At 46.8% G+C, this 24,277-nt stretch overlaps 1 protein-coding gene across 2 annotated transcripts in view; it reads left to right on the top strand.

Moving 5' to 3' along the window:
* Positions 1–24,277, top strand: part of LOC123352214 (N66 matrix protein-like) — a 34,761-nt gene that overhangs the window by 2,803 nt on the left and 7,681 nt on the right. The window contains exons 2-14 of one of the 2 annotated variants that reach the window (XM_044992047.1): positions 10,621–10,708; positions 10,931–11,051; positions 12,683–12,739; positions 14,022–14,045; positions 14,484–14,540; positions 15,386–15,409; positions 15,829–15,885; positions 16,919–16,942; positions 17,381–17,437; positions 18,283–18,306; positions 18,758–18,814; positions 20,672–20,695; positions 21,141–21,197. In XM_044992047.1, the coding sequence (XP_044847982.1) occupies positions 10,701–10,708; positions 10,931–11,051; positions 12,683–12,739; positions 14,022–14,045; positions 14,484–14,540; positions 15,386–15,409; positions 15,829–15,885; positions 16,919–16,942; positions 17,381–17,437; positions 18,283–18,306; positions 18,758–18,814; positions 20,672–20,695; positions 21,141–21,197 (591 nt within the window). In that variant the 5' untranslated portion in view covers positions 10,621–10,700. The remainder of the gene's footprint in view (positions 1–10,620; positions 10,709–10,930; positions 11,052–12,682; positions 12,740–14,021; positions 14,046–14,483; positions 14,541–15,385; positions 15,410–15,828; positions 15,886–16,918; positions 16,943–17,380; positions 17,438–18,282; positions 18,307–18,757; positions 18,815–20,671; positions 20,696–21,140; positions 21,198–24,277) is intronic. The other variant, XM_044992048.1, reaches the window with a different exon arrangement.

The following is a 24,277-nucleotide window of genomic DNA, read 5'->3' as shown; positions in this document are numbered from 1 at the left end:
AATAACTTAACCCTAAACTAAACAACAACAATAAAAGCATTAACATTTTTATTGTACTAATATGATGGGGTTGCTGAACAACCTTAATACTTAGTATATAAAGTAGACACTTTATAGGCTGTAAGAAAAGCATACTTTTTAATTTGATATATGTTTTGGAGTATCTGAATTTGCTTTTGTAATTTAGAGATATTTTGAACCTTTGGTAGGAGTAAAAGCAAATTTTGGGATTAATTAGGTGCTAAGACAGTTTAATTAAAGGGTATTTGGAACCTAAGGGCTGATTGCAGAATTTTATTTGCAGACCAATAAATGATATTATTGCCTGCAACAGTGGTGAGATTAAAATATATGTCTTGCAAAGTGGTTGCCTTAACGTACACAAAGCTATTATTAGCTTGGAAAAACAGGTGTCCTGTCAGGGTCGTTTTTTGTTTTATATTTTTGTAATCAATATTGTCATGAACAGTGACAACTTTTTTGGGCTTTAGTTTATGTACACACTGAAGTTGTGGGGATTTTAATGGCCAGAGTGTCCATTGACTCCCTATTTTTATTTAAACGTTGGGTGTTATTTTAGGAGCACTGACTATAAATTGATTAGGCATACCAGGTAGTTTATTTTTTTAAATATTTTGGTGAATTATTTAATTTTACATGCTTTTTTTTTTGGACTCGGCAAGATTCAGTATATGGAAGCCCACACCCCTCCAACCGACCCATATGCTTGGAAACAGCACTGCAAACATTTGCACTTTCACCCAAAACATTTTTTAAGTATGTTTTTATGGCCACAAAATAGATGGCATTCCTGAAGCACTGTAAGGGCGGTAGGCCACGCTTGATGCTCAAGATTACTTTTAATGGCCATAAACTGGTCATTTAGAAAATCCTTTTTTTCTAAACATGCCAGATTTTACTGCAATTTATTTTTTGCCTTAGTGATATTTAACACCATTTTTGTCAACAGCTTTTGGGTCATTGAGCTAAGGGTGGAAATAACATGTAATTTACCAACCCCAGCCCGTACTTGGATTATTGTGCTTTAATAATAAGACCTGTGGCCTTTTCCAGTTGCTTTAATTTATTATTATATGGTTGGCCTTTGTAAATGTTCCAAATTGCTGCTGCACTATTGGCACCATTCCGTATGGATCACTAAGGGGTAAGGGCCTTGGCCAGTGGGTTTCATTACAGTATACAGTGTTTGTATTAGGATGTGTTACGGGATGGTAGTGGTAGTGAGGGTAATGGCGGGGGGAGTGGTCATGGCAGCAAGGCACCTTTGGTATTCATCATTTGAAAGTCAGTTAGGGAGGGCTATACATGCTGAAGGTACTTGTCTGAAAGCACAGAGCCCAGTCCCCAGAATAAACCCAAACCACCACTGAATACCACAGTCCCAAGCATGGTTCCCACACGTTTTTCCCTGCCAGGTTCCCTGCCGATACTTTGGGTTTTTTTACCAGGGCCAATTTTTAATGTTTTTTGTAGTTAAGAATCCCTGGACTTTGGCAATTTTAGTGGAACAAACTTTTTTTTCTTCATCATACAGGGGCAAGGCCGTCTCCAGGGTTTTTGCCGCCCCAAGAGGGACCCGCTGCCGAATTGCCGCCGAAGAGCCGGACGTGCCGCCCCTCTCCATTGGCCGCCCCAAGCACCTGCTTGCTGGGCTGGTGCCTGGAGCCGGCCCTGTACCGGGGAGAAGTTACCAGCACTTTATCCTGTAATAACTGGGTTCCTTTAGCAGATGGTAAATGTATGGTGGTTCTATTAGTGGACAAGGGAGAGATTACCAGCACGTCACCTTGTTCTTTTTTTTTCGCTCTTTAGAAGGAGGAAAAAGTATTAAAAGGAGGGACAGGCTGATCAGCAGTTGGAGGGTCATTTTGAGGTGGAGGGGCCTTCTGGCAGTGAGAAGCGTGGGTCTAGGCCAGGGGTCGGCAACCGGTGGCTCGCGGCTCGCCAGGGTAAGCACCCTGGCGGGCCGGCCCGGTTTGTTTATCTGCCGCGTCGGCAAGTTCGGCCGATCGCGGCTCCCACTGGCCGCGGTTCGCGGTCCCAGGCCAATGCGGGAGGCAGGAAGCCGCGGCCAGAACATCCCTCGGCTTGCGCCGCTTCCTGCCTCCCGCATTGGCCTGGGACCGCGAACCGCGGCCAGTGGGAGCCGCGATCGGCCAAACTTGCCGACGCGGCAGATAAACAAACCGGGCCGTCCCGCCAGGGTGCTTACCCTGGCGAGCCGCGAGCCACCGGTTGCCGACCCCTGGTCTAGGCGGTCAGTCCTTGGCACCTTACAGCAGTGTTGGTAGTTAGCAGGACTTGGTAAGGGCCTTTCCAGCGTGGAGCCAAAGCAGTCTTTTGCTGGTGGACCTTTACGTAGACCCAGTCTTTTGGTTCCAAGGAGTGGCAGGGCTGTTTAGGGGTTTTGGGTAGTGCTTCTTTTACTTGTGTATAAAAAGACCTGACACATTTTATTAGTGCCTGGCAGTAATTAAGCATTGTGTCATTCATTAAATGAATGTCTATTTGGACAAGGGCCAGTGGGGGTGCAGCCGGTAGTTGCATTGGGCGCCCTGTCAGGATCTCATGTGGCCTAAGTCCAGTCTTTTGGTTGGGAGTGGCCCTTATGCTTATTAATGCTAATGGCAGGGCATTTGGCCATTTTAAGTGTCGGAGAAAAACTCAGTTCTCGCTTTATTTGGGTGCAGCAAAATTAAATACTTTATTCTTTCTCTAGTAATTACAATAGAGGGAGGGAGTGTCCTAGGAAACAGGGTTGCCCCTTGTCCCGGACAGGTCTCTCTCAATTAGTAAACAATTACTACAAGCATTTATACCTTTGTTACAGACAATAGCTAACAGTAATGGAGACAGTAAAAGAAAACATTTGCATTTGTTTATACATAAGCCTCTTTGCTATCTTATTTGTCTCACTACTAGAAAAAAAGCAAGACTGCATATTGCAAGGTCATAATAACTTTCACACAGTTCACTCTGTCTTACATTATCTTACTTCTACAAATCTCACGTCATTAGGATCACAGCTCGCCTAACTCATGCTAACTTAACTAACATGCATTTAAGATCCCTTCAAATCCTTATTAATTATTTCCTGGCCTCCACATAAGTTTGTCTGCACAAATTTTGGCCAGTCTGTTTTTTTAGAATTTTATTTTGACGTTTTACTGTCCTGGCAGCTTGCAGGGTGGTGGGGACAGTGGAGGTTGTGTTGGGTCTTCCAGGATGCACATAACTTCTTTACAATTTGTTCAGTAAAATGAGTTCCACGGTCATTGTTGATATTTACACGGATGCTAAATTGTGGTACAAAATTCTTAAGCAACAATTTTACAACCTTTTTGGCATTTGCCCTTTTGCAAGGGAAGGCCTTAATCCAGTTTGAAAATACATCAATTAAAACTAACACATCTTTATCATGACAACATTTAGACATTTGGATAAAATTAATTTGAATATTTACATAAGGCCCCCAGGAAGGTTGTGCTGCTTTTCTAGCTTTAACGGCTTTTTAAATATTATGTTGCTGGCAGTATTATTCCAATATTATATTGCTGACCCTTTTCCCTTAGTGAGTCTACAGGAAAGGCAGATTTGCACTGTTATGTGGCCAACACTATTGCAAGTAGGTATGAGAGGCCGAGGGGAAAGAGAAACAAACAAAATGGAAAAAAAAGCAGAGAACGAATGAATTTATTACTACAAACTAACCAACTTAGAGCAAAGATAAGAGAACTCCAGCCCAGGGCCAGCTGCTACCTGCCAAGAGAGAATGGGGTGGGGGAGGTCCAACACCCACCCACCCCAGTTGTGAGAAAGAAAAGAACTAAGTGAGCACAGGGCTGCAAAGATAACAGCGAGAACCGTCTCCGGAGCTGGGATGTTTTGGAAAAGGAAAACAACAGATCCAAGATTACGAAGATGGAAAAACACCAACTACCAGGCAAATTAAAATGAGGTGCATACCCAGTTTTGTTAACTGCCGCAATCATTCCCCCCGTTGCTTGAAACAGGGCCCTTCAAAGAACATTTCTTAGCTTTGCGCAGCCTTTGTCACATATATTCGAAGCTTAGTATTTCCTGAGAGTATTTAAATCACTTTGTGTTTTAAGTTGGATAAAACAAGTATTTGCATTTAGCGCTAACCCTTTTATTTGGTTTTGAACTAGGCTGCCCTACAGAAAATTAAACATAACAATTTTAGCCACAAGACAAACAGCATAAGGACATAGACACAGAACACAATTTCTATTGTGCCAGTATGCATGGTATGTTGGATTGCTTTTTAGCTGGCATTAGCTTTTTTTAAATTTTCTAAAAGACAAAAAAATATTCCTACCCCTTCTGGAGCGATTAGTCATTGTGTAAAATATGTTTTTTTTATACAAATACCCTTGCTGATTGCAGGCAAGACAGAGGAATTACCCCCATATGTTTTTGTGTTTGTTTTGTAGGCAGGCTACGTTTTAGTGGCTTTTATTTTATTAATTAAGCAACCCACACCAGCACACTGGCTGGCTTTTAGATTCAGAGCCATTCACGGGTTAAACTTTTACTTAAAAGGAAAACAATTAACTTTTACCAGAATTTTGATTGCCTGTTACTTTTAACTATTATTTTTAAAAACACACAGTAATTTAAAAAGGAAAACACCAACTATTGTAGCCCTTTGGAGCCTAATAGGATTTTAATTAAGTAGCATTGCATATTTGCATTCCTTTTACTCCTTTTACGATATACACTACACATATATTTTTAATCTTTTTTATACAATTTGGGGTGTTTAAATTTCAATAGACACCCCGTATGTTTTCTTTAATTTGACTAAAATGTACATAGCTAAATTATTTTAATTAAATAGTTTTTTTGCTTGGATTTATTTACAGACTTTTTATGGAAAAGGGCCCATTTTTTTTAGAATGGCTGCAAAGAAACCAAGAATTTTTTATAACATCTTTTTTTTTAACATTTGTACAAAGTTTTTCTACTGAATTTTCTTTAGTAACTACAGAGTTAATTTTTAACCTTTTTAAAAAAAATTACTTACAATCATTCCCTGTTAGGCTTACCACCTGGACAGAATGCATTGCCAATTGGTGTTTTAACAGTTCAATTTTTTTTAGCTGTTAGTTACACATATATTTTTTTTAATTTTTTTTATTGCCCGGTTTTGCTACAACCGGGGATAGATCCACCTGCAATCCCCCTCCCTTTTTCAAAAATATATTTACAAACACGCCGCCCGGGCTGGCCAGGCCCAGGCGTAGGAGAGACAGAGAGATGGGTGGGAGGTTATCCTGTGCACAGGTTGTCCAGAGGTACACTGCAAAAATCTCCAACTTCCTTCCACTCTTGAGGTTTTTTTGCCCTGGGGTCTTTTGGGGCGTTTCTTTCAGAGACCTTTGCTTAGTATTTTAGTCCAGGCCAGCTGCCTGTGGCCTCTTTAGCGTCCCCAAAGCACGGCAGGGTCTAAATGTATCCCTGGCACTGCCAGTGCCTGACTGTCCCGGTGCCTAACCCCAGCTGTAAACAGGAGCAGGCCCGGCACCCAGAGCTGTGTGGGGAACGGGGATTCCACTGCCGGGAGGAGTCACTAGCTCAAAACCCGGCTGGGTTCCCATTTGGGGCAGAACCTGAAATGCTGAAATTTGCCATGAGGGAGAAGGTCGTGGGGTCCATGACTCTGGGACTGCCTTAGAGCCCAGACCCTGTGTACCGTGGGCTCAGGGGCGGCTCTAGACATTTCGCCGCCCCAAGCACGGCGGCATGCCGTGGGGGGCACTCTGCCGGTCGCCGGTCCCGCGGGACCAGCGGACCCTCCGCAGGAATGCCGCCGAAGGCTGCCTGCCTGCCGCCCTCCCGGCGACCGGCAGAGCGCCCCCCGTGGCTTGCCGCCCCAAGCATGCGCTTGGCGTGCTGGGGCCTGGAGCCGCCTCTGCCTGGGTTCCATGACTTTGGGGCTGCCCACCTGTCCCACTGCCCTGGAGGCCAGAGCCTGTGGGCCCAGGGTGCTGTAGGGCTGCAAGCCTGGGAACATCACAGCCAGTGCTGCCAGGGGGATTCCGGGCACGTCGAGGGGTTTGGGGCCCTGGCAGGCTGGAGAGAGACTTCCCCAGTTTATACATCCCCTGTTGCACAGCAGCAGAGCAGGAAGGGGCATCTCGCACCCCGGGAGCTGCAGCAGCCAGGAAATGTTGCATATGGGAGCAGTGAGACCGTCTCCTTTTCAAGAGCAACGTCCGGCATTCCCCAGAAGGAAGCAGTTGGATAACTGCCTGGGCACAGGCGGTGCAGAGTGTCCGGGTGCAGTTCCTCAGAGCTCTCAGGGGGGTGGGAGCGAAATCTCTTGGCACATTACACAGCTCGGTTCTTTCCCTCCCTCTCGCTCAGTTCCAGGGAACTCGGCAGGTGGCTCAGCAGGTGACCCGGCCATGAAGGGACCCAGATCCGCACGCATCCTGTGGGTGATGCACGTTCTGCCCCCTTCACACCGAGGGTTTCATGGCCTCCCACGGACACGTCCTGAGCCAATGGGACCCTGCTCGATCCTTCTGCACCCGCAGCAGATGTTCAGGGGGAAAGGGCTCCGGTACAGTCCAGGCCCTGGGGGCTCCTCTGCCCCATAGACTCCTGGTGTCTCCTGGGTCATTGTCCCAAATCCACACTGAAGCACTCGGCGCCGCCTGCCCACCGCTCCTGCTGCCTCCTCTGCACCCCCAAGCTAGACGTGCTCTGAGCAGGGCTGTCCCTGCCCCTGCTGGCTGCTGGCTGCTGGCTGCATGGCAGGGAAGGGCAGTGGGGAGCTGTGGTGACCCGCTGCTTGCTGCCAGGGGGGCTGTGGGAGCCCCAGGGGGAGCTGGATGGGAGCTGGGCCTGAGCCAGGGGATGGGTATCATGGCACGTGGCCCCACAACCTTTCTGCAGTATTCACTCCTTTCTCTTGAGCGCTAGATGAAAGGACACAAGATTAACAGACAATTTATGACGGACAGATTCCGTTCACAGAGCCTGGCTTGCCCGGTGTCCACTGCATTTTTTAATCCCTTTGTGTACCATGATAGGGGCTCAGACACAGATCTTCCTGCCTTTCTGGAGAAGGCTCTCAACTCAGGCATGTGCTTGAGGTTTTGGTGAGGAAAGGATGCACTGCAGCCATGCCTGCCCTCGACCCCTCCCTCTGGAATTTCTTTGGGTTGGACCCCACTCCCTTGTGAAGCTTCCCAAATGCAACGTTTTTCTTTCCCCAGCCCTGAAGAGACAGACTTATCTTTTACAAGGGTAGCAGGAACAACATTTTTAATGGAAAGCTTTGGACTGGTAAGATCCCCTCTGTCACCCCACTCTCTGTTCCCAAAAGGTCAGCTGCGAGGACTCTCCCCTCCCATAGTTCTGACCCCCAGTCTTCCCTTAAAACCTGATCCACAGGTGAGGGGGCTGGCATTTCAAATGCAGATCCTTCACCCTTCTTCTGGGGAAAAGCCTCCCTACAAAAGGTGGGCAGACCCTCCAGTCCCCCCGCACCTTCCATCTGGACTTTCCTCTCTGGGCTCCCCTCTGAGGTAGACACCCCTGTGTCCCCCAAAAGGGAAGGTGACCCTGATCCAGCTGTGGGCTCACAGCTACCAGCTAGGACAGACCCTTCACTCTCCATCCTTGGAGCACTTTGCCATTAAGCTTCACAGCATGCATAGGCTCACTGCTTGGCTGTGTAGAAGCAACCTTTACAAATCCTGTGTGGAAAGAGGCAGTAGCCCAGGATACCCCTGTGCTCTGGGAAGCAGCAGCTTCATGTGTTACCTGCTGCCTGTTCCAACTTAGCCTCAGACATTTATTCCTCAGGTGCTCAGTGGACTTACAATGATAGCACCTCTTGGGCTCCTCTGCTTGTACAGGAGATTTAGGACAAGTAACAGGGGAATGGGGGAGGTGAACGTCCAGCCTCCTTTTTCCCAAGGGTGAAACGATGATTCTGCTTTCCACCGACCCTGTACCCCTCTGCCAGTGATTTATGTTTAATTGCAGTTTGTGACTGCTCGTAAGAGTCTGCAAACTCAACTAATTCCTCCACTGCACCCACCTTTTTGTCCCACAAATATTGTTTTACATCATCACTGCCCATATTCCTGTGTAACCAAATCACACATTACTTCCAAGCTTGTAATACCTTTTCCCCTCACCCACTTATCTAACAGATCTCTCATTTCATTTAAATAGGCCCCATTACTTAATCCAGATCCCCTCTTAAAACTCCTGAATTTAACTCCGTAGGTTTCAGGTGTAATCTGAAACTGTTTCAAAACCAGTTCCTTAAATTTACCATAGTTTGAAGCATCAGCAATAGATGTCTTATTGGATATGTCCAGAGCTCTCTCAGTCAATTTTGCAACTAAACTAGTCATTTTTTGATCGTCAGGAATTTCATGGAAGGTGCACCGTCTCACAAAGGTGATGAAATATTCAGCAATATCACTGGATGCATCATACTGCGGGCATAATCTTTCCCATTTGTAGATTTTTGGGGAAGCAGAGCCAGCTGCTGAAGGGTTCTGTCTCTTCCACCCCATTACAACCAGTTCATGCTCCTGGCTTTCAATTTGGGTCTGTATTTCTCTGTCTTTTAACTCCAGGGCTAGCTGCCATTCTCTTGCCTTCTCCTCCTGAGCAAGTTGCCTCAATTTCTTTGTCTTTTAAGTCCATGGGTCTTTTGTGAGCAGCTTCCTCCCTGGCTGCCTCTGCTTCTTTGAGCCTCATCTGAAACTCATGGTCCTTTGCCTTCTCTTCCGCTTCCACTCTGGCCCGTTCTAGTTTTGTAGCTGCCTCACTGGTAGTCATTTTCCTGCTTTCTCGTGCTTTATTTCCCTCACCTGAAATAAACAAACAGAAAATAACAAACCAGTAATCACTTTGTTTATTCTCAAGCCACCACAATCAACACTCATTTAAAATCACTACCAGTATCTCAAAGCAATCAGCTGTGCACAGATCCTGCCGACTACGCCTCTGTGACGGGTTCGGTCACAGAGACCCCCTTGGGACTGGCACCTGATGTGCTGAGTCTACCTCTGAGCCCGTTTTCTCTGCCAGTTTGGGCCTCCAGAACCCTGCCTTGTTGAGCCAGATACACTAGCCTGCTGCAACACAAACCGAGGGTCTGAACCACACCCCCAAAGCTGCAGACTTAACTGAAAACTGCTTAAGAAGTGCCCCTGTCTCCAGCACCCAGACACTCAGCTCCCAATGAGATCCAAACCCCAAATACATCTGTTTTACTCTGTATAAAGTTTCTACAGGGTAAACTCATAAATTGTCTGCCCTCTATAATACTGATAGAGAGATATGCACAGCTGTTTGCTCCTCCAGGTATTAATCACTTACTCTGGGTTCATTAATAAGCAAAAGTGATTTTATTAAGTATAAAAAGTAGGATTTAAGTAGTTTCAAGTAATAACAGACAGAGCAAGGTAAGTTACTAAGTAAAATAAATCAAAATACGCAAGGCTAACTTAATACACTAAGTCTCTAGTTACAAATACTAACTTCTCATTCTAAATGTCATCTCAGGTACAATCCTTTTCAGACCAATGTTGGGTCCAGCAATCACTCAGACCCCCGTAGTTACAGTCATTCATTCCAATTTCTTTTGGGAATCTCTTTAAGGGTGGAGAGGCCGTCTCTTGAGCCACCTGAAGATAAAAATGGAGAGGCTTCCAGGGCCTTTTATACTCTCTTTTGTGGATGGAAACCCCTTTGTTCTTCTGTGCAAAATCACAGCAACAAGATGGAGTTTGTAGCCACCTGGGCAAGTCACATGTCCATGAATGATTCAGCTTTTTGCAAGCCGACACCATTGTTTACAAGTTAGTTTGAACATTCGCAGGAAAGCTCAGATGTGGATTGGCATCTTTACAAGTTCATTGTTAGTTAAGCACTCCCAATACTTGAATTGTCCCTTCACAATATGTTGACCAAACCTCCCTTATGTGTTTCTTATAGCAAACACTTCAAATATAAGCATAGAGCCAATGCTCCTAACTTCAGAAATAAAAATGATACATGCCTAAAAATCAGATGAATATATTAGGTAGATCATAACCTTTGCAAACATATGTTACATGGCATATCTAGCACAAAGCACATTCCAGTCATATTTACACTCATAAGCATATTTCCATAAACATATAGAGGGCAACGTCACAGTTTCATAAAACCACTTCACTCCAGGAGTGAGAAAGAACAATTAGGCCATGTCTACACTTGTGTGTGGTGAAGACACTCTATGCCGACGGGAGAGATCTCTCCCTTCAATATAAAAAAAACCCACTCCCGCGAGCAGCATAAGCTATGTCAGGAGGAAAAACTCTCCTGCCAACATAGCTCTGCGCACACTAGTGCTTATGTCAGTGTAACTTATGTCGCTCGGGGAGTGGAATATTCACACCCTTGAGTGACATACGTTTTGCCGATGTAGGCAGTAATGTAGACACAGCTTACATAATAATTCCATATGGTAATAAGCAATACCATTAGGGGAGTTGTACCACTTCAATTATATCAACACAAAGTGCCTGGGCGACTTAGGAACCTACTTCCCATTTTCAGATGTGTGCTCCAGGCCAACGACCACCGGCCTGACCTCGCTCAGCCTCTTCTGAGTCTCAAAAACCTGGGGCTGCTGCAGAATGAGAAAGTGAGTATGAAAGTCTGGGCTACAGCAGGATGTGGTGGAAGAAAGATTAAGAGGGAATGAGGATGTGACAGGGGAAAGAGGAATGGGAGGGACATGGGGAGGAGAAGGAAGCAATTGGCTCTCACGGCAATCACGTTATCAGGGGTTGGAACAAGGTGGTGGAAGTGCCCAGCCCAGCATACAGTATAAATACAGTGCTCAGCCTTGCCATCTCCCACTCAGCGTGCCAGACCAGAAACAACTCCGCTCCAGAGAGAGGAAAGACGCAAAGATGAAGGTGTCGTACGTGGCCGCTTTCCTCATCGGGCTCCTCTCCCTGGAGAGCCCCAGAGCAGCTCGACTGGTGAGATGATGTACCTATTATTTATATTACAGTAGCACTTAGAGGATCCATCTGAAATCAGGACCCCATTTTGCTGGGCGCTGCCCTGACACAGGAGAGACAGTCCCTGCCCACACTCTGGTGAGGATTTATTGTGCCGGGTGTTCAACAGACAGAGAGCGAGGGACAGACGTGGACCCAACTGGAATCAGGGCACCTTATGCCTGGTACTGCACAGACACACCATGAGGGCAGCACTGCAAAACGGGCCCATGTAGGAGGCAGGATACCAGACCAGAGGGGCCCGTTCCTCTGTTTCAGCCCCGGCAGGATATCAGGCTATGCTGGCCCATCGGTCTCATCAGGAGCAGCAGTTCTTAAGTTACTGCATGACGTGACCTCTGGTAGCCTGGTGGGGGCTGAACAGGTTTCCAGGATTGGGTAGAATGATGTTAGGAGCAGGGCCAAGGTGTTGGAAATGTTCCATACAACTACTGGAGTCAAGGAGGCCAGCTCCCCCAGATGATGTAAATTGTCTGTAGCTCCATTTGGTCAATGGATAATCAGGAGGGGGCCTCTAGAAGTTACCGTAATACACATAATAAATACCCCTCATCTTACAGGGCTCTGGTAGCTTCAATAAAGGTTACCAAGCAAGGAGCATTTCCATGTTACAAAAGCAATTTAGAAATGCCACCTGCTGCAGGGGGCTTATGAAAATCTCCACAGGCCTATGGCAGGTTGACCACCTCTGCCACAATTCCCCTGCTCTGCTATAAATACGCCACAAGCGGATTTCCAGTATCACCCAGAAGACACTGCTGCTCGGAGCCACTTTAGAAGGTCCCCATCCCGTGAGAACAGAGAGTAGGTTACAGGAGGCTTATGGGAGATTGCTAGGGGCTGATGGGAGGTTGACAACTCACAGTTCCCTTGGGAACCCATCAAATATCTCAAGAGGGGGGATTTCTGTAATCACACACACTGCACTGCACCTAGAAACCAGGCTAGATGGACTCATTTCTCTGCCCCAGCTTAGGCAGGAATACCAAGATAGACTGGCCCATTGTTCTGATCAGGTGTGGAAATTGTTTAGTTACTCAGTGATACAACCCCCGATACCCTGGTGGGGAGTTGAACAGTACGCTTTGCTAACTTTTCCTTCTGTTGGAGCAGAACAACCAGTTCTGGTCAGTGGTGACTATCAGCAATCATCTTTGCTATTGGACTACCAGGCTTTGCCACAAGGGCATCCTGAATCACTGCTCACTAACAGCCAAACCCTTTGCTGGTAAAATTATCTAGGCAATTGACTTCCTGTCCCTCTTTACCCCATCAGTCAGGTTGGGGTAACAAATTTGCAGTGTTGGGAGGTCACAGCTTTGCCAAGGATTATCTCTTGGTTTCCAGCATGTTGGGGCAAGATGCCCGGTTGATGTAAATTTGCCATAGCTTCATTGGAATCAATGGAGCCATGTTCCCACTAGCGTTAGAGTAGCACCAAGGACATATGACCTATTTCTACGTCATTGATCAGGCCAGCACTAGAATACTGGGACTTTTAGGAGAAAGGACTAGGGGTCGCTGGAATGTCCGTGGGAGCCCTATAGCTGTTACCACAATACACATAATAAACATTCCGCATCTTGCAGGGCTCCGGTAGTGTAAACACCAGCAACGTAGCCGATGACACCTATAAAGACAACAGCGTAAGTACCAGAGATTACCTCTCCATGCTTGCGAGGAGCGTTGGCTGTGTTTTCCCATGTTGCGAAGGCAGCATGGAAAGTCCTCCCACTCCACAGGGCTTATGAAAATCTCCAGAGGCTTAGGGTAGGTCTATACTTACCTGCCGGGTCGACGCGTAGCGTTCGACTTCTCGGAATTCGAACTATCGCGTCTAATCTATATGCGATAGTTCGAACTCCGAACGCGCTCCTGTCGACTCCAGAACTCCACCACCACGAATGGCGGTGGCGGAGTCGACGGGGGAGCCGTGGACCTCGATCCCGCAGCGTCTGGACAGGTAAGAAGTTCGAACTAAGGTAGTTCAACTTCAGCTACGCTGTTCACGTAGCTGAAGTCGCGTACCTTAGTTCGACCACCCACCCTAGTGTAGACCAGGCCTTATAGTAGGTTAACCTCTTCTCCCACAGTCCCTGGGGTAGCAATGAGGCATGCCAGAAGAAGCTTTTTGATATCACTCAGAGGGCACTTCTCCTGGGAGCTACCTTAGAAGAATACATGAGATTGCCATGGTTAATGGGAGGTTGTCCTCTCCTCAGTTCCTCTAGTTATCCATGAAATATTCTGCAAGAGAGTTTTTGACATCGCTCACAATGCATTGCACGTGAGAGATGTCCCAAGAGTTTTGGGATACATCCTCATCCCCACTGAGGGTCTCATGAGAATTTCCCATGGCCTCATGGGAGGATGACCTCTTCTCCTACAAGTCCACTGGACAGGCATGAACTATCCCACAGTGCCTTTGGGCACCCACTAAATCTCTCACACAGAATCACTGCTCTTGGTAACCATACAAGGAACTCAGGGAAAATTGAGTCCTAGCAAGGATAGCTTGGCTGCCTCCTTTGGTATTAGAAGAATTTTGCCTAATGTCATCTGACTGGGAATAGTATGTAGCTTCTTTCTTGCAGAATAATAGAGCCCACCCAGATATCTGTGAATAAGAAACCTACTTAGCTGTGAAGGGATCTCAGCATAGTATAAGAGCTATGGTGTTAGAGGAGCACCAAGGAGATATTTCCTATGTCTGCGGCAGTGATGAGGCCAGCACTGGAATACAGGGCCTTTTAGAAGATAGGACTAGTGCCGCTCATTCCTCTCTTCCAGCTGGGGGAGGGTCATCAGGGTAGATTAGCCTATTGGTTTGATCTGGTGTGGCTGTTCTGAAAGTACTAGATGGTACAACCTCTGCTATTCTGGTGTGGAGTTGAAAAGTGACATTGCTAACTCCTCTTTCTATTGTAGCAAAACCACCAGTTCTGGTCATGGGTGAGTATTAGCAGTTATCTTTGCTATCGGACTATCATGCTTTGCCTCAATAGTGTTGTGTATCGCTGCTCACTAACAGCCCAACCCTTTGCTGGCAAAACTCTCTACGCAACTGCCATCCTGACCCCTTTTATTCCATCAGTCCAGCTTTGTATAACAAATTAGCAGCCTTGGCATGTCGCAGCTTTACCAAGGATTATCTCTTGGTTTCCACCAGTGGATGAGAATGATGTTGGGGCAGATCCCCAGTTGATCTAACACAGCAATTAACGGGGCCAGGTTCCCACTGGTGTAAATTGTCCAGAGAACCACTGGAATCAATACACCACACCCCCAGATGCTATAAATTGTCCATAGTCCCACTGGATGGATGCAATATCTGTTAGAGCCCTATAATTGTTACCACAATACACATAATAAACATTCCCCATCTTGCAGGGCGCCAGGGTCAAAAACAACGGCAACGTGGGCTCAGGCAGCAATAACTACAACCACGTAAGTAGCAGAGATTCCCTCTCCATGCCATGTAGCTTCACATGCACCAGTGAATGGACCCTGTTTCAACCAGTTTGATATCTGGTAACGTTTGCCTGCGAGGAGCGTTGGCTGAGTTTGCCCATGTTGCGAAGGCAGCATGGAAAGTCCTCCCACTCCACAGGGCTTATGAAAATCTCCAGAGGCTTACAGCAGGTTGACCTCCTCTCCCACAGTCCCTGGGGTAGCAATGAGACAGGCCAGAAGAGGCCTTTTGATATCACTCAGCAGCCACTTCTGCTGGGAGTTACCTCAGTCTGTCCTGAGGTGAGCACGTATTTGGGACACTTATATGAGATTGCCAGGATTGATGGGACATTGTCCCCTCCGCAATTCCTTTGGGCACCCATTAAATATCTTTTAAGAGGAGCTTTGACAAACACCCACAACGCATTGCACCAGGGAGCTATCCCAAGAGTTTTGGGATACGTGCCCATCCCCACTGGGGGCCTCATGAGAATTTCCCATGCTCTCGTGGGAGGATGATCTCTTCTCCTACAAGTCCACTGGACAGGCATGAAGTATCTCACAGTTCCTTTGGGCACCCATTAAATCTCTCACAAGAGATCCTTCCGAAATCGCACGGAATGCACTGCTCTTGGCAACAGTCCTCGGAACTCAGGGTAAATGATGTCTTAGCAAGGATAGCTTGGCTGACTCTATTCCAGCCCGGGGAGGGTCATCAGGATAGATTGGCCTATTGGTCTGATCTGGTGTGGCTGTTCTGAAAGTACTACATGGTACAACCTCTGCTACCTTGTGGGGAGTTGAACAGTGTGCATTCCTAACTTCTCTTTCTGTTGTAGCAAAACAACCAATTCTGGGCAGGGGTGAGTATCAGCAGTTATGTTTGCTACTGGACTGTCATGCTTTGCCTCAATGGTATGCTTCATTGCTGCTCACTAACAGCCCAACCGTTTGCCGGCAAAACTCTCTACGCAACTGCTGTCCGGACCCATTTTATCCCATCACTCCGGCTTTGTATAACAAATCTGCAGCCTTGGGTTCCACCAGTGGATGAGAATGATCTTGAGGCAGATCCCCAGTTGATGTAAATTTGCTGAAGTTGCATAGGAATCAACGGGGCCAGGTTCCCACCAGTGTAAATTGTTCAGAGAAGCAGTGGAATCAATGCCCTGCATCCCCAACTGCTATAAATTGTCCATGGCCCCACTGGCTCGATGGAATATCCGTTGGAGCCCTATAGGAGCTACCACAATACACATAATAAACATTCCCTATCTTGCAGGGCTCCGGTATCGAAAACACCAGCAATGTTGGCGATGGCAGCTTTGATGACAAGAGTGTAAGTACCAGAGATTACCAATCCATGCCTGCGAGGAGCACTGTCTGAGTTTGCTCATGTTGCGAAGGCAGCATGGAAAGTCCTCCCACTCCGCAGGGCCTATGAAAATCTCCAGAGGCTTATAGCAGGTTGACCTCCTCTCCCACAGCCCCCAGGGTAGCAATGAGACAGGCCAGACGAAGTTTTCTGATATCACTCAGAAGGCACTTCTTTTGGGAGCTACCTCGGAAGGTCCCCAGGTGAACACATATTTGGGAGGCTTACATGAGATTGACAGGGTTGATGGGATGTTGTCCTCCCCTCAATTCCTTTGGGCACCCATGAAATATCCTGCAAGAGAGTCTTTGACATCGCTCACAATGCATTGCACCTGGGAGATATCCCAAAGTTTTGGGATAAATGCCCGTCCCCACTCGGGGGGTCATGAGAATTTCCCATGGCCTCATGGGAGGATGATCTCTTCTTCTACAAGTCCACTGGACAGGCATGAAGTATCCCATAGTTCCTTTGGGCACCCACTAAATCTTTCACAAGAGATCCTTCCAAAATCAAACAGAATGCACTGCTCTTGGCAACAGTCCTAGGAACTCAGGGTAAATTATGTCCTAGCAAGGATGGCTTGGCTGCCTCCTTTGCTATTAGAACAATTTTGCCTCATGACATCTGACTGGGAATAGTATGTGGCTTGTTTCTTGCAGAATAATAGAGACCAACCAGATATCTGTGAAGAAGAAACCTACTTAGCTGTGAAGGGATCTCAGCATAGTATAAGAGCTACGGTGTAAGAGGAGCACCAAGGAGATATTATCTATGTCTGTGGCATTGATGAGGCCAGCACTGGAATACTGGGCCTTTTAGAAGATAGGACTAGGGCTGCTCATTCCTCTCTTCCTAGCCCAGGGAGGGTCATGAGGGTAGATTGGCCTATTGGTCAGATCTGGTGTGGCTGTTCTGAAATTACTAGATGGTACAACCTCTGCTACTCTGGTGTGGAGTTGAACAGTGACATTGCTAACTCCTCTTTCTGTTGTAGCAAACCCACCAGTTCTGGTCATGGGTGAGTATCAACAGTTATCCTTGCTATCGGACTATCATGCTTTGCCTCAATAGTGTTGTGTATCGCTGCTCACTAACAGCCCAACCCTTTGCTGGCAAAACTCTCTACGCAACTGCCATCCTGACCCCTTTTATTCCATCAGTCCAGCTTTGTATAACAAATTAGCAGCCTTGGCATGTCGCAGCTTTACCAAGGATTATCTCTTGGTTTCCACCAGTGGATGAGAATGATGTTGGGGCAGATCCCCAGTTGATCTAACACAGCAATTAACGGGGCCAGGTTCCCACTGGTGTAAATTGTCCAGAGAACCACTGGAATCAATACACCACACCCCCAGATGCTATAAATTGTCCATAGTCCCACGGGGTGGATGGTATATGTGTTGGAGCCCTATAATTGTTACCACAATACACATAATAAACATTCCCCATCTTGCAGGGCGCCAGGGTCAAAAACAACGGCAACGTGGGCTCAGGCAGCAATAACTACAACCACGTAAGTAGCAGAGATTCCCTCTCCATGCCATGTAGCTTCACATGCACCAGTGAATGGACCCTGTTTCAACCAGTTTGATATCTGGTAACGTTTGCCTGCGAGGAGCGTTGGCTGAGTTTGCCCATGTTGCGAAGGCAGCATGGAAAGTCCTCCCACTCCACAGGGCTTATGAAAATCTCCAGAGGCTTACAGCAGGTTGACCTCCTCTCCCACAGTCCCTGGGGTAGCAATGAGACATGCCAGAAAAGGCTTTTTGATATCACTCAGCAGCCACTTCTGCTGGGAGTTACCTCAGTCTGTCCTGAGGTGAGCACGTATTTGGGACACTTATATGAGATTGCCAGGGTTGATGGGACATTGTCCCCTCCCCAATTCCTTTGGGCACCCATGAAATATCTTTTAAGAGGAGCTTTGACAAACACCCACAATGCATTGCACCAGGGAGCTATCCCAAGAGTTTTGGGATACGTGCCCATCCCCACTGGGGGCCTCATGAGAATTTCCCATGCTCTCGTGGGAGGATGATCTCTTCTCCTACAAGTCCACTGGACAGGCATGAAGAATCTCACAGTTCCTTTGGGCACCCATTAAATCTCTCACAAGAGATCCTTCCGAAATCACACGGAAAGCACTGCTCTTGGCAACAGTCCTCGGAACTCAGGGTAAATGATGTCTTAGCAAGGATAGCATGGCTGACTCTAGTCCAGCCCGGGGAGGGTCATCAGGATAGATTGGCCTATTGGTCTGATCTGGTGTGGCTGTTCTGAAAGTACTACATGGTACAACCTCTGCTACCTTGTGGGGAGTTGAACAGTGTGCATTCCTAACTTCTCTTTCTGTTGTAGCAAAACAACCAATTCTGGGCAGGGGTGAGTATCAGCAGTTATGTTTGCTACTGGACTGTCATGCTTTGCCTCAATGGTATGCTTCATTGCTGCTCACTAACAGCCCAACCGTTTGCCGGCAAAACTCTCTACGCAACTGCTGTCCGGACCCCTTTTATCCCATCACTCCGGCTTTGTATAACAAATCTGCAGCCTTGCATATCGAAGCTTTACTGAGGATTATCTCTTGGGTTCCACCAGTGGATGAGAATGATCTTGAGGCAGATCCTCAGTTGATGTAAATTTGCTGAAGTTGCATAGGAATCAACGGGGCCAGGTTCCCACCAGTGTAAATTGTTCAGAGAAGCAGTGGAATCAATGCCCTGCATCCCCAAATGCTATAAATTGTCCATGGCCCCACTGGCTCGATGGAATATCCGTTGGAGCCCTATAGGTGTTACCACAATACACATAATAAACATTCCCCATCTTGCAGGGCTCCGGTAACGAAAACACCAGCAATGTTGGCGATGGCAGCTTTGATGACAAGAGTGTAAGTACCAGAGATTACCAATCCATGCCTGCAAGGAGCACTGTCTGAGTTTGCCCATGTTGCGAAGGCAGCATGGAAAGTCCTCCCACTCCGCAGGGCCTATGAAAATCTCCAGAGGCTTATAGCAGGTTGACCTCCTCTCCCACAGCCCCCAGGGTAGCAATGAGGCAGGCCAGACTCAGAAGGCACTTCTGCTGGGAGCTACCTCAGAAGGTCCCCAGGTGAACACATATTTGGGAGTCTTACATGAGATTGCCAGGGTTGATGGGATGTTGTCCTCTCCTCAGTTCCTTTGGGCACCCATGAAATATCCTGCAAGAGAGTCTTTGACATCGCTCACAATGCATTGCACCTGAAAGATATCCCAAAGTCCTCTCCACAGTTCCTTTGGACACCCGTGAAATATCTAACACTAATATCTGACACTAATCTGGGAGGAGTGGTAGATATGCTGGAGGGTAGGGATAGGATACAGAGAGACCTAGACAAATTAGAGGACTGGGCCAAAGAAACATAATGAGGTTTAATAAGGACAAGTGCAGAGTCCTGCACTTAGGACGGAAGAATCCCATGCACTGCTACAGACGAGGGACCGAATGGCTAGGAAGCAGTTCTACAGAAAAGGACCTTGAGGTTATAGTGGACGAGAAGCTGGATATGAGTCAACAGTGTGCCCTTGTTGCCAAGAAGGTTAACGGCATTTTAGGCTATATAAGTAGGGGTATTGCCAGCAGATCGAGGGAGGTGATCATTCCCCTCTATTCGACATTGGTGAGGCCTCATCTGAAGTACTGTGTCCAGTTTTGGGCCCCACACTACAAGAAGGATGTGGAAAAATTGGAAAGAGTCCAGCGGAGGGCAACAAAAATGATTAGGGAGCTGGAACACATGACCTATGAGGTGAGGCTGAGGGAACTGGGATTTTTAGTCTGCAGAAGAGAAGAATGAGGTGGGATTTGATAGCTGCTTTCAACTACCTGAAAGGAGGTTCCAAAGAGGATGGATCTAGACTGTTCTCAGTGGTACCTGGTGACAGAACAAGGAGTAATGGTCTCAAGTTGCAGTGGGGGAGGGTTAGGTTGGATATTAGGAAAAAAAATTTCACTAGGAGCGTGGTGAAGCACTGGAATGGGTTACCTAGGGAGGTGGTGGAATCTCCTTCCTTAGAGGTTTTTAAGGTCATGCTTGACAAAGGCCTGGCTGGGATGATTTACTTGGGAATTGGTCCTGCTTTGAGCAGGGGGTTGGACTAGATGACCTCCTGAGGTCCTTTCCAACCCTGATATTCTATGATTCTATGATCTTGCAAGAGGGTCTTTGAAATCACCCACAATGCATTGCACCATGGAGCTATCCCAAGAGATCCTTCCAAAATCACACGGAATGCACTGTTCTTGGCAACAGTCCTAGGAACTCAGGGTAAATTATGTCTTAGCAAGGATAGTTTGGCTGCCTCCTTTGCTGTTAGAATAATTTTGCCTCATGTCATCTGAGTGGGAATAACACGTGGCTTGTTTCTGCAGAACAAAAGAGGAGACCCAGATATCTATAAATAAGAAACGTACTTCGCTGTGAAGGGATCTCAGCATAGTATAAGAGCTACGGTGTTAGAGAAGCACCAAGGAGATATTACCTATGTCTACGGCATTGATGAGGCCAGCACTGGAATACTGGGCCTTTTAGAAGATAGGACTAGTGCCGCTCATTCCTCTCCTCCAGCCCGGGGAGGGTTATCAGGGTAGATTGGCCTATTGGTCTGATCTGGTGTGGCTATTCTGAAGTTACTAGATAGTAAAACCTCTTCTACTCTGCTGGGGAGTTGAACAGTGTGCATTCCTACTCCTCTTTCTGTTTCAGCAAAACAACCAATTCTGGGCAGGGGTGAGTATCAGCAGTTATCTTTGCTATTGGACTATCAAGCTTTGCCTCGATAGTATTCTGTATCACTGGTTACTAACAGCCCAACCCTTTGTTAGCAAAACTCTCTACGCAACTGCTGTCCCTTTTATCCCATCAGTCTGGCTTTGTATAACAAATCTGCAGCCTTGCATATTGGAGCTTTACCAAGGAATATCTCTTGGTTTCCACCAGTGGATGAGAATGATGTTGGGGTAGATCCCCAGTTGATGTAAATTTGCTGAAGTTGCATAGGAATCAACGGGGCCAGGTTCCCACTGGTGTAAATTGTACAGGGAAGCACAGGAATCAATGCACTGCTTCCCCAAATGCTATAAATTGTCCATGGCCCCACTGGCTCGATGGAATATCTGTTGGAGCCCTATAGGTGTTATCACAATACACATAATAAACATTCCCCATCTTGCAGGGGTCCGATAACGAAAACACCGGCAACGCAGGCGATGGCAACTTTGACGACAAGAGTGTAAGTACCAGAGATTATCTGTCCATGCCTGCGAAGGCAGCATGGAAAGTCCTCCCACTCCACAGGGCTTATGAACATCTCCAGAGGCTTATAGCAGGTTGACCTCCTCTCCCACAGCCCCCAGGGTAGCAATGAGACAGGCCAGACGAAGTTTTCTGATATCACTCAGAAGGCACTCGTGCTGGGAGCTACCTCGGAAGGTCCCCAGGTGAACACATATTTGGGAGGCTTACATGAGATTGCCAGGGTTGATGGGAGGTTGTCGTCTCCTCAATTCCTTTGGGCATCCATGAAATATCGTGCAAGAGAGTCTTTGACATCACTCACAATGCATTGCACCTGGGATATATCCCAAGACTTTTGGGATACATGCCCAACCCCACTGGGGGTCATAAGAATTGCCCATGGCCTCATGGGAGGATGACCGCTTCTCCTACAAGTCCACTGGAGAAGTGTGAAGTGTCTCACAGTTGCTTTGGGCTATTCTGATGTTACTGGATGGTACAACCTCTGCTACCCCAGTGGGGAGTTGAACAGTGTGCATTCCTAACTTCTCTTTCTGTTGTGGGCAAACAACCAATTCTAGTCAGCGGTGAATATCAGCAGTCATCTTTGATTTCTGAATATCATATTTTGCCTCAAGAGTATCCTGCATCGCTGCTCACTATCCACCTAACCATTTGCTTGCAAAATTATCTAGGTTACTTCTGTCCCCCTGTATCTCATCAATATGGTGTGGTGAAACAATTTATGCAGGCTTTGGATGTATGAACTTTTGCAAGGATTATATTCCTTTCCAGAAGTGGATGAGAATGATATTGGGGCCAGATCCCCAGCTGGTTTAAATAGTCCATAGCTTCACTGATTCATTTGATGATCAAATGATTCAATGATATACATAATAAATATTCTGCAGCTTGCTGGGCTTTGGTAGTTTCAACAGCAATACCGTAAATGACAACAGCTTTAAAGCCAACAGTGTAAGTGGCAGCGATTACCTCTCCTTGTCATTTGTTTGTTGTCTGGTAACATTTGCCAAGTAAGGAACCTTGGCTGTGTTTTCCAATGCTGCTAAAGCAGTTTGGAAACACCAGCTCCTCCAGAGGGTTTATGGCAGATTGCACCCTCAGCAAGTTTGCAGATGACACTAAACTGGGAGGAGTGGTTGATACGCTGGAGGATAGGGATAGGATAGAGAGGGACCTAGACAAATTAGAGGACTGGGCCAAAAGAAACCTGATGAGGTTCAACAAGTGCAGAGTCCTGCACTTAGGATGGAAGAATCCCATTCACTGTTACAGACTAGGGACCGAGTGGCTAGGCAGCAGTTCTGCAGAAAACGACCTAGGGGTCACAGTGGATGAGAAGCTGGATATGAGTCAACAGTGTGCCCTTGTTGCCAAGTAGGCTAACGGCATTTTGGGCTGTATAAGTAGGAGCATTGCCAGCAGATCAAGGGACATGATCATTCCTCTCTATTTGGCACTGGTGAGGCCTCATCTGGAGAACTGTGTCCAGTTTTGGGCCCCACACTACAAAAATCATGTGGAAAAACTGGAAAGAGTCCAGCGGAGGGCAGCAAAAATGATTAGGGGGCTGGGGCACATAATTTATGGAGAGGTTGAAGAGACTGGGATTATTTAGTCTTCAGAAGAGAAGAATGAGGGGGGATTTGATAGTTGCTTTCAACTACCTGAAAGGAGGTTCCAAAGAGGATGGATCTAGATTGTTCTCAGTGGTAGCAGATGACAGAACAAGGAGTAATGGTCTCAAGTTGCAGTGGGGGAGGTCTAGATTCGATATTAGGAAAAACTTTTTCACTCAGAGAGTGAAATGGGTTCCCTAGGGAGGTGGTGGAATCTCCTTTCTTAGAGGTTTTTAAGGCCCGGCTTGACAAAGCCCTGGCTGGGATGATTTAGTTGGGGATTGGTCCTGCTTTGAGTAGGGGGTTGGACTAGATGACCTCCTGAGGTCCCTTCCACCCCTGATATTTTATGATTCTAATACCTCCTCCCCCCCCCCCCCCCCAGGTATCCATGAGGCAGAATACAAAAAGCTTTCTGTAGCACCCAGAAGGCATTGCTGCTGGGAGTTACCTCAAACAGTCTCCTAGTGAACCCACAGTAGCTTCAGGGAGGTTACGAGAAATTGCCAGGGGCGATGGGATGTTGACATCTCTGCAGTTCCCTTCAGTACTCATGGAACATCTTGCAAAAAGTTCCTCCAAAATCACCTGGAATTTATTGCAGCTGGGAGATGTCCCAGGAATTCTAGAGTATACAATGAGCTGGCAGCAGGGACCTCATGACAATTTCCCATGGCCTTATCGGAGGATGACCTCTTCTCCCACAAGTCCACTAGAGAGGCATGAAAGTGTCCCATAATTTCTTTTGGGTACCCATGAAATCTCTTTCAGAGGGTCCTCTAAAATCACTCAGAATGCACACAGGGTAAATTGTTTCCTATGAAGGATGCTTTGGCTGAGTCCTTTGCTATTACATTAAATGTGCATCAAGTCATCTGAGTGGGAATAACACATCGTTTTTTTTCTTCCACGATAACAAAGGAGCCCTAGATATCTATGAATCAGAAACTACCTTTGCTCTGAGGTTCTCTCACCAGAGCCTAGCAACTGCAATGTTATAGTTGCAGGGAGCTGAAGTTGATGAGGCCAACAATGGAATACGGGACCAAACTTTCCATTAACTTTAAATGAAGTTACATCAGTGGAGAATTGGCCCCACTATGTCTAATTCGGTGTTCATACTTTAGAAAGGCTGTTGAGATAATTGGAGAGGGTTTGGAGAAGAGCCCTGGGATGGATTCAAAGCCTGGAAAAAAGCATCACAAGGTGTTTCATCTATTTAGCTTATCCAAGAGAAGGTTAAAAATTACTTGATCCTGGCATATAATCATCTATATTGGGGAATAGACTTCTGGTAGTAGATAGCTCTTTAATCTAGCAGAGGCATAAGAAGTCCTAATGGATGGAAGCTGAAGCAAGATAAATTCAGACTAGAAATAAGGTGCATTTTTTAACAGGGAGGGGAATTAGCTATTTGAACAAGTTCCTTAGGTAA

This window comes from Mauremys mutica, chromosome 17 (assembly GCF_020497125.1).
Source record: "Mauremys mutica isolate MM-2020 ecotype Southern chromosome 17, ASM2049712v1, whole genome shotgun sequence".
Classification (NCBI taxonomy): Eukaryota; Metazoa; Chordata; order Testudines; family Geoemydidae; genus Mauremys; species Mauremys mutica.
The sequence above is the reverse complement of the archived record's forward strand: the minus strand, read 5'-3'. Positions and strand labels throughout refer to the sequence as shown.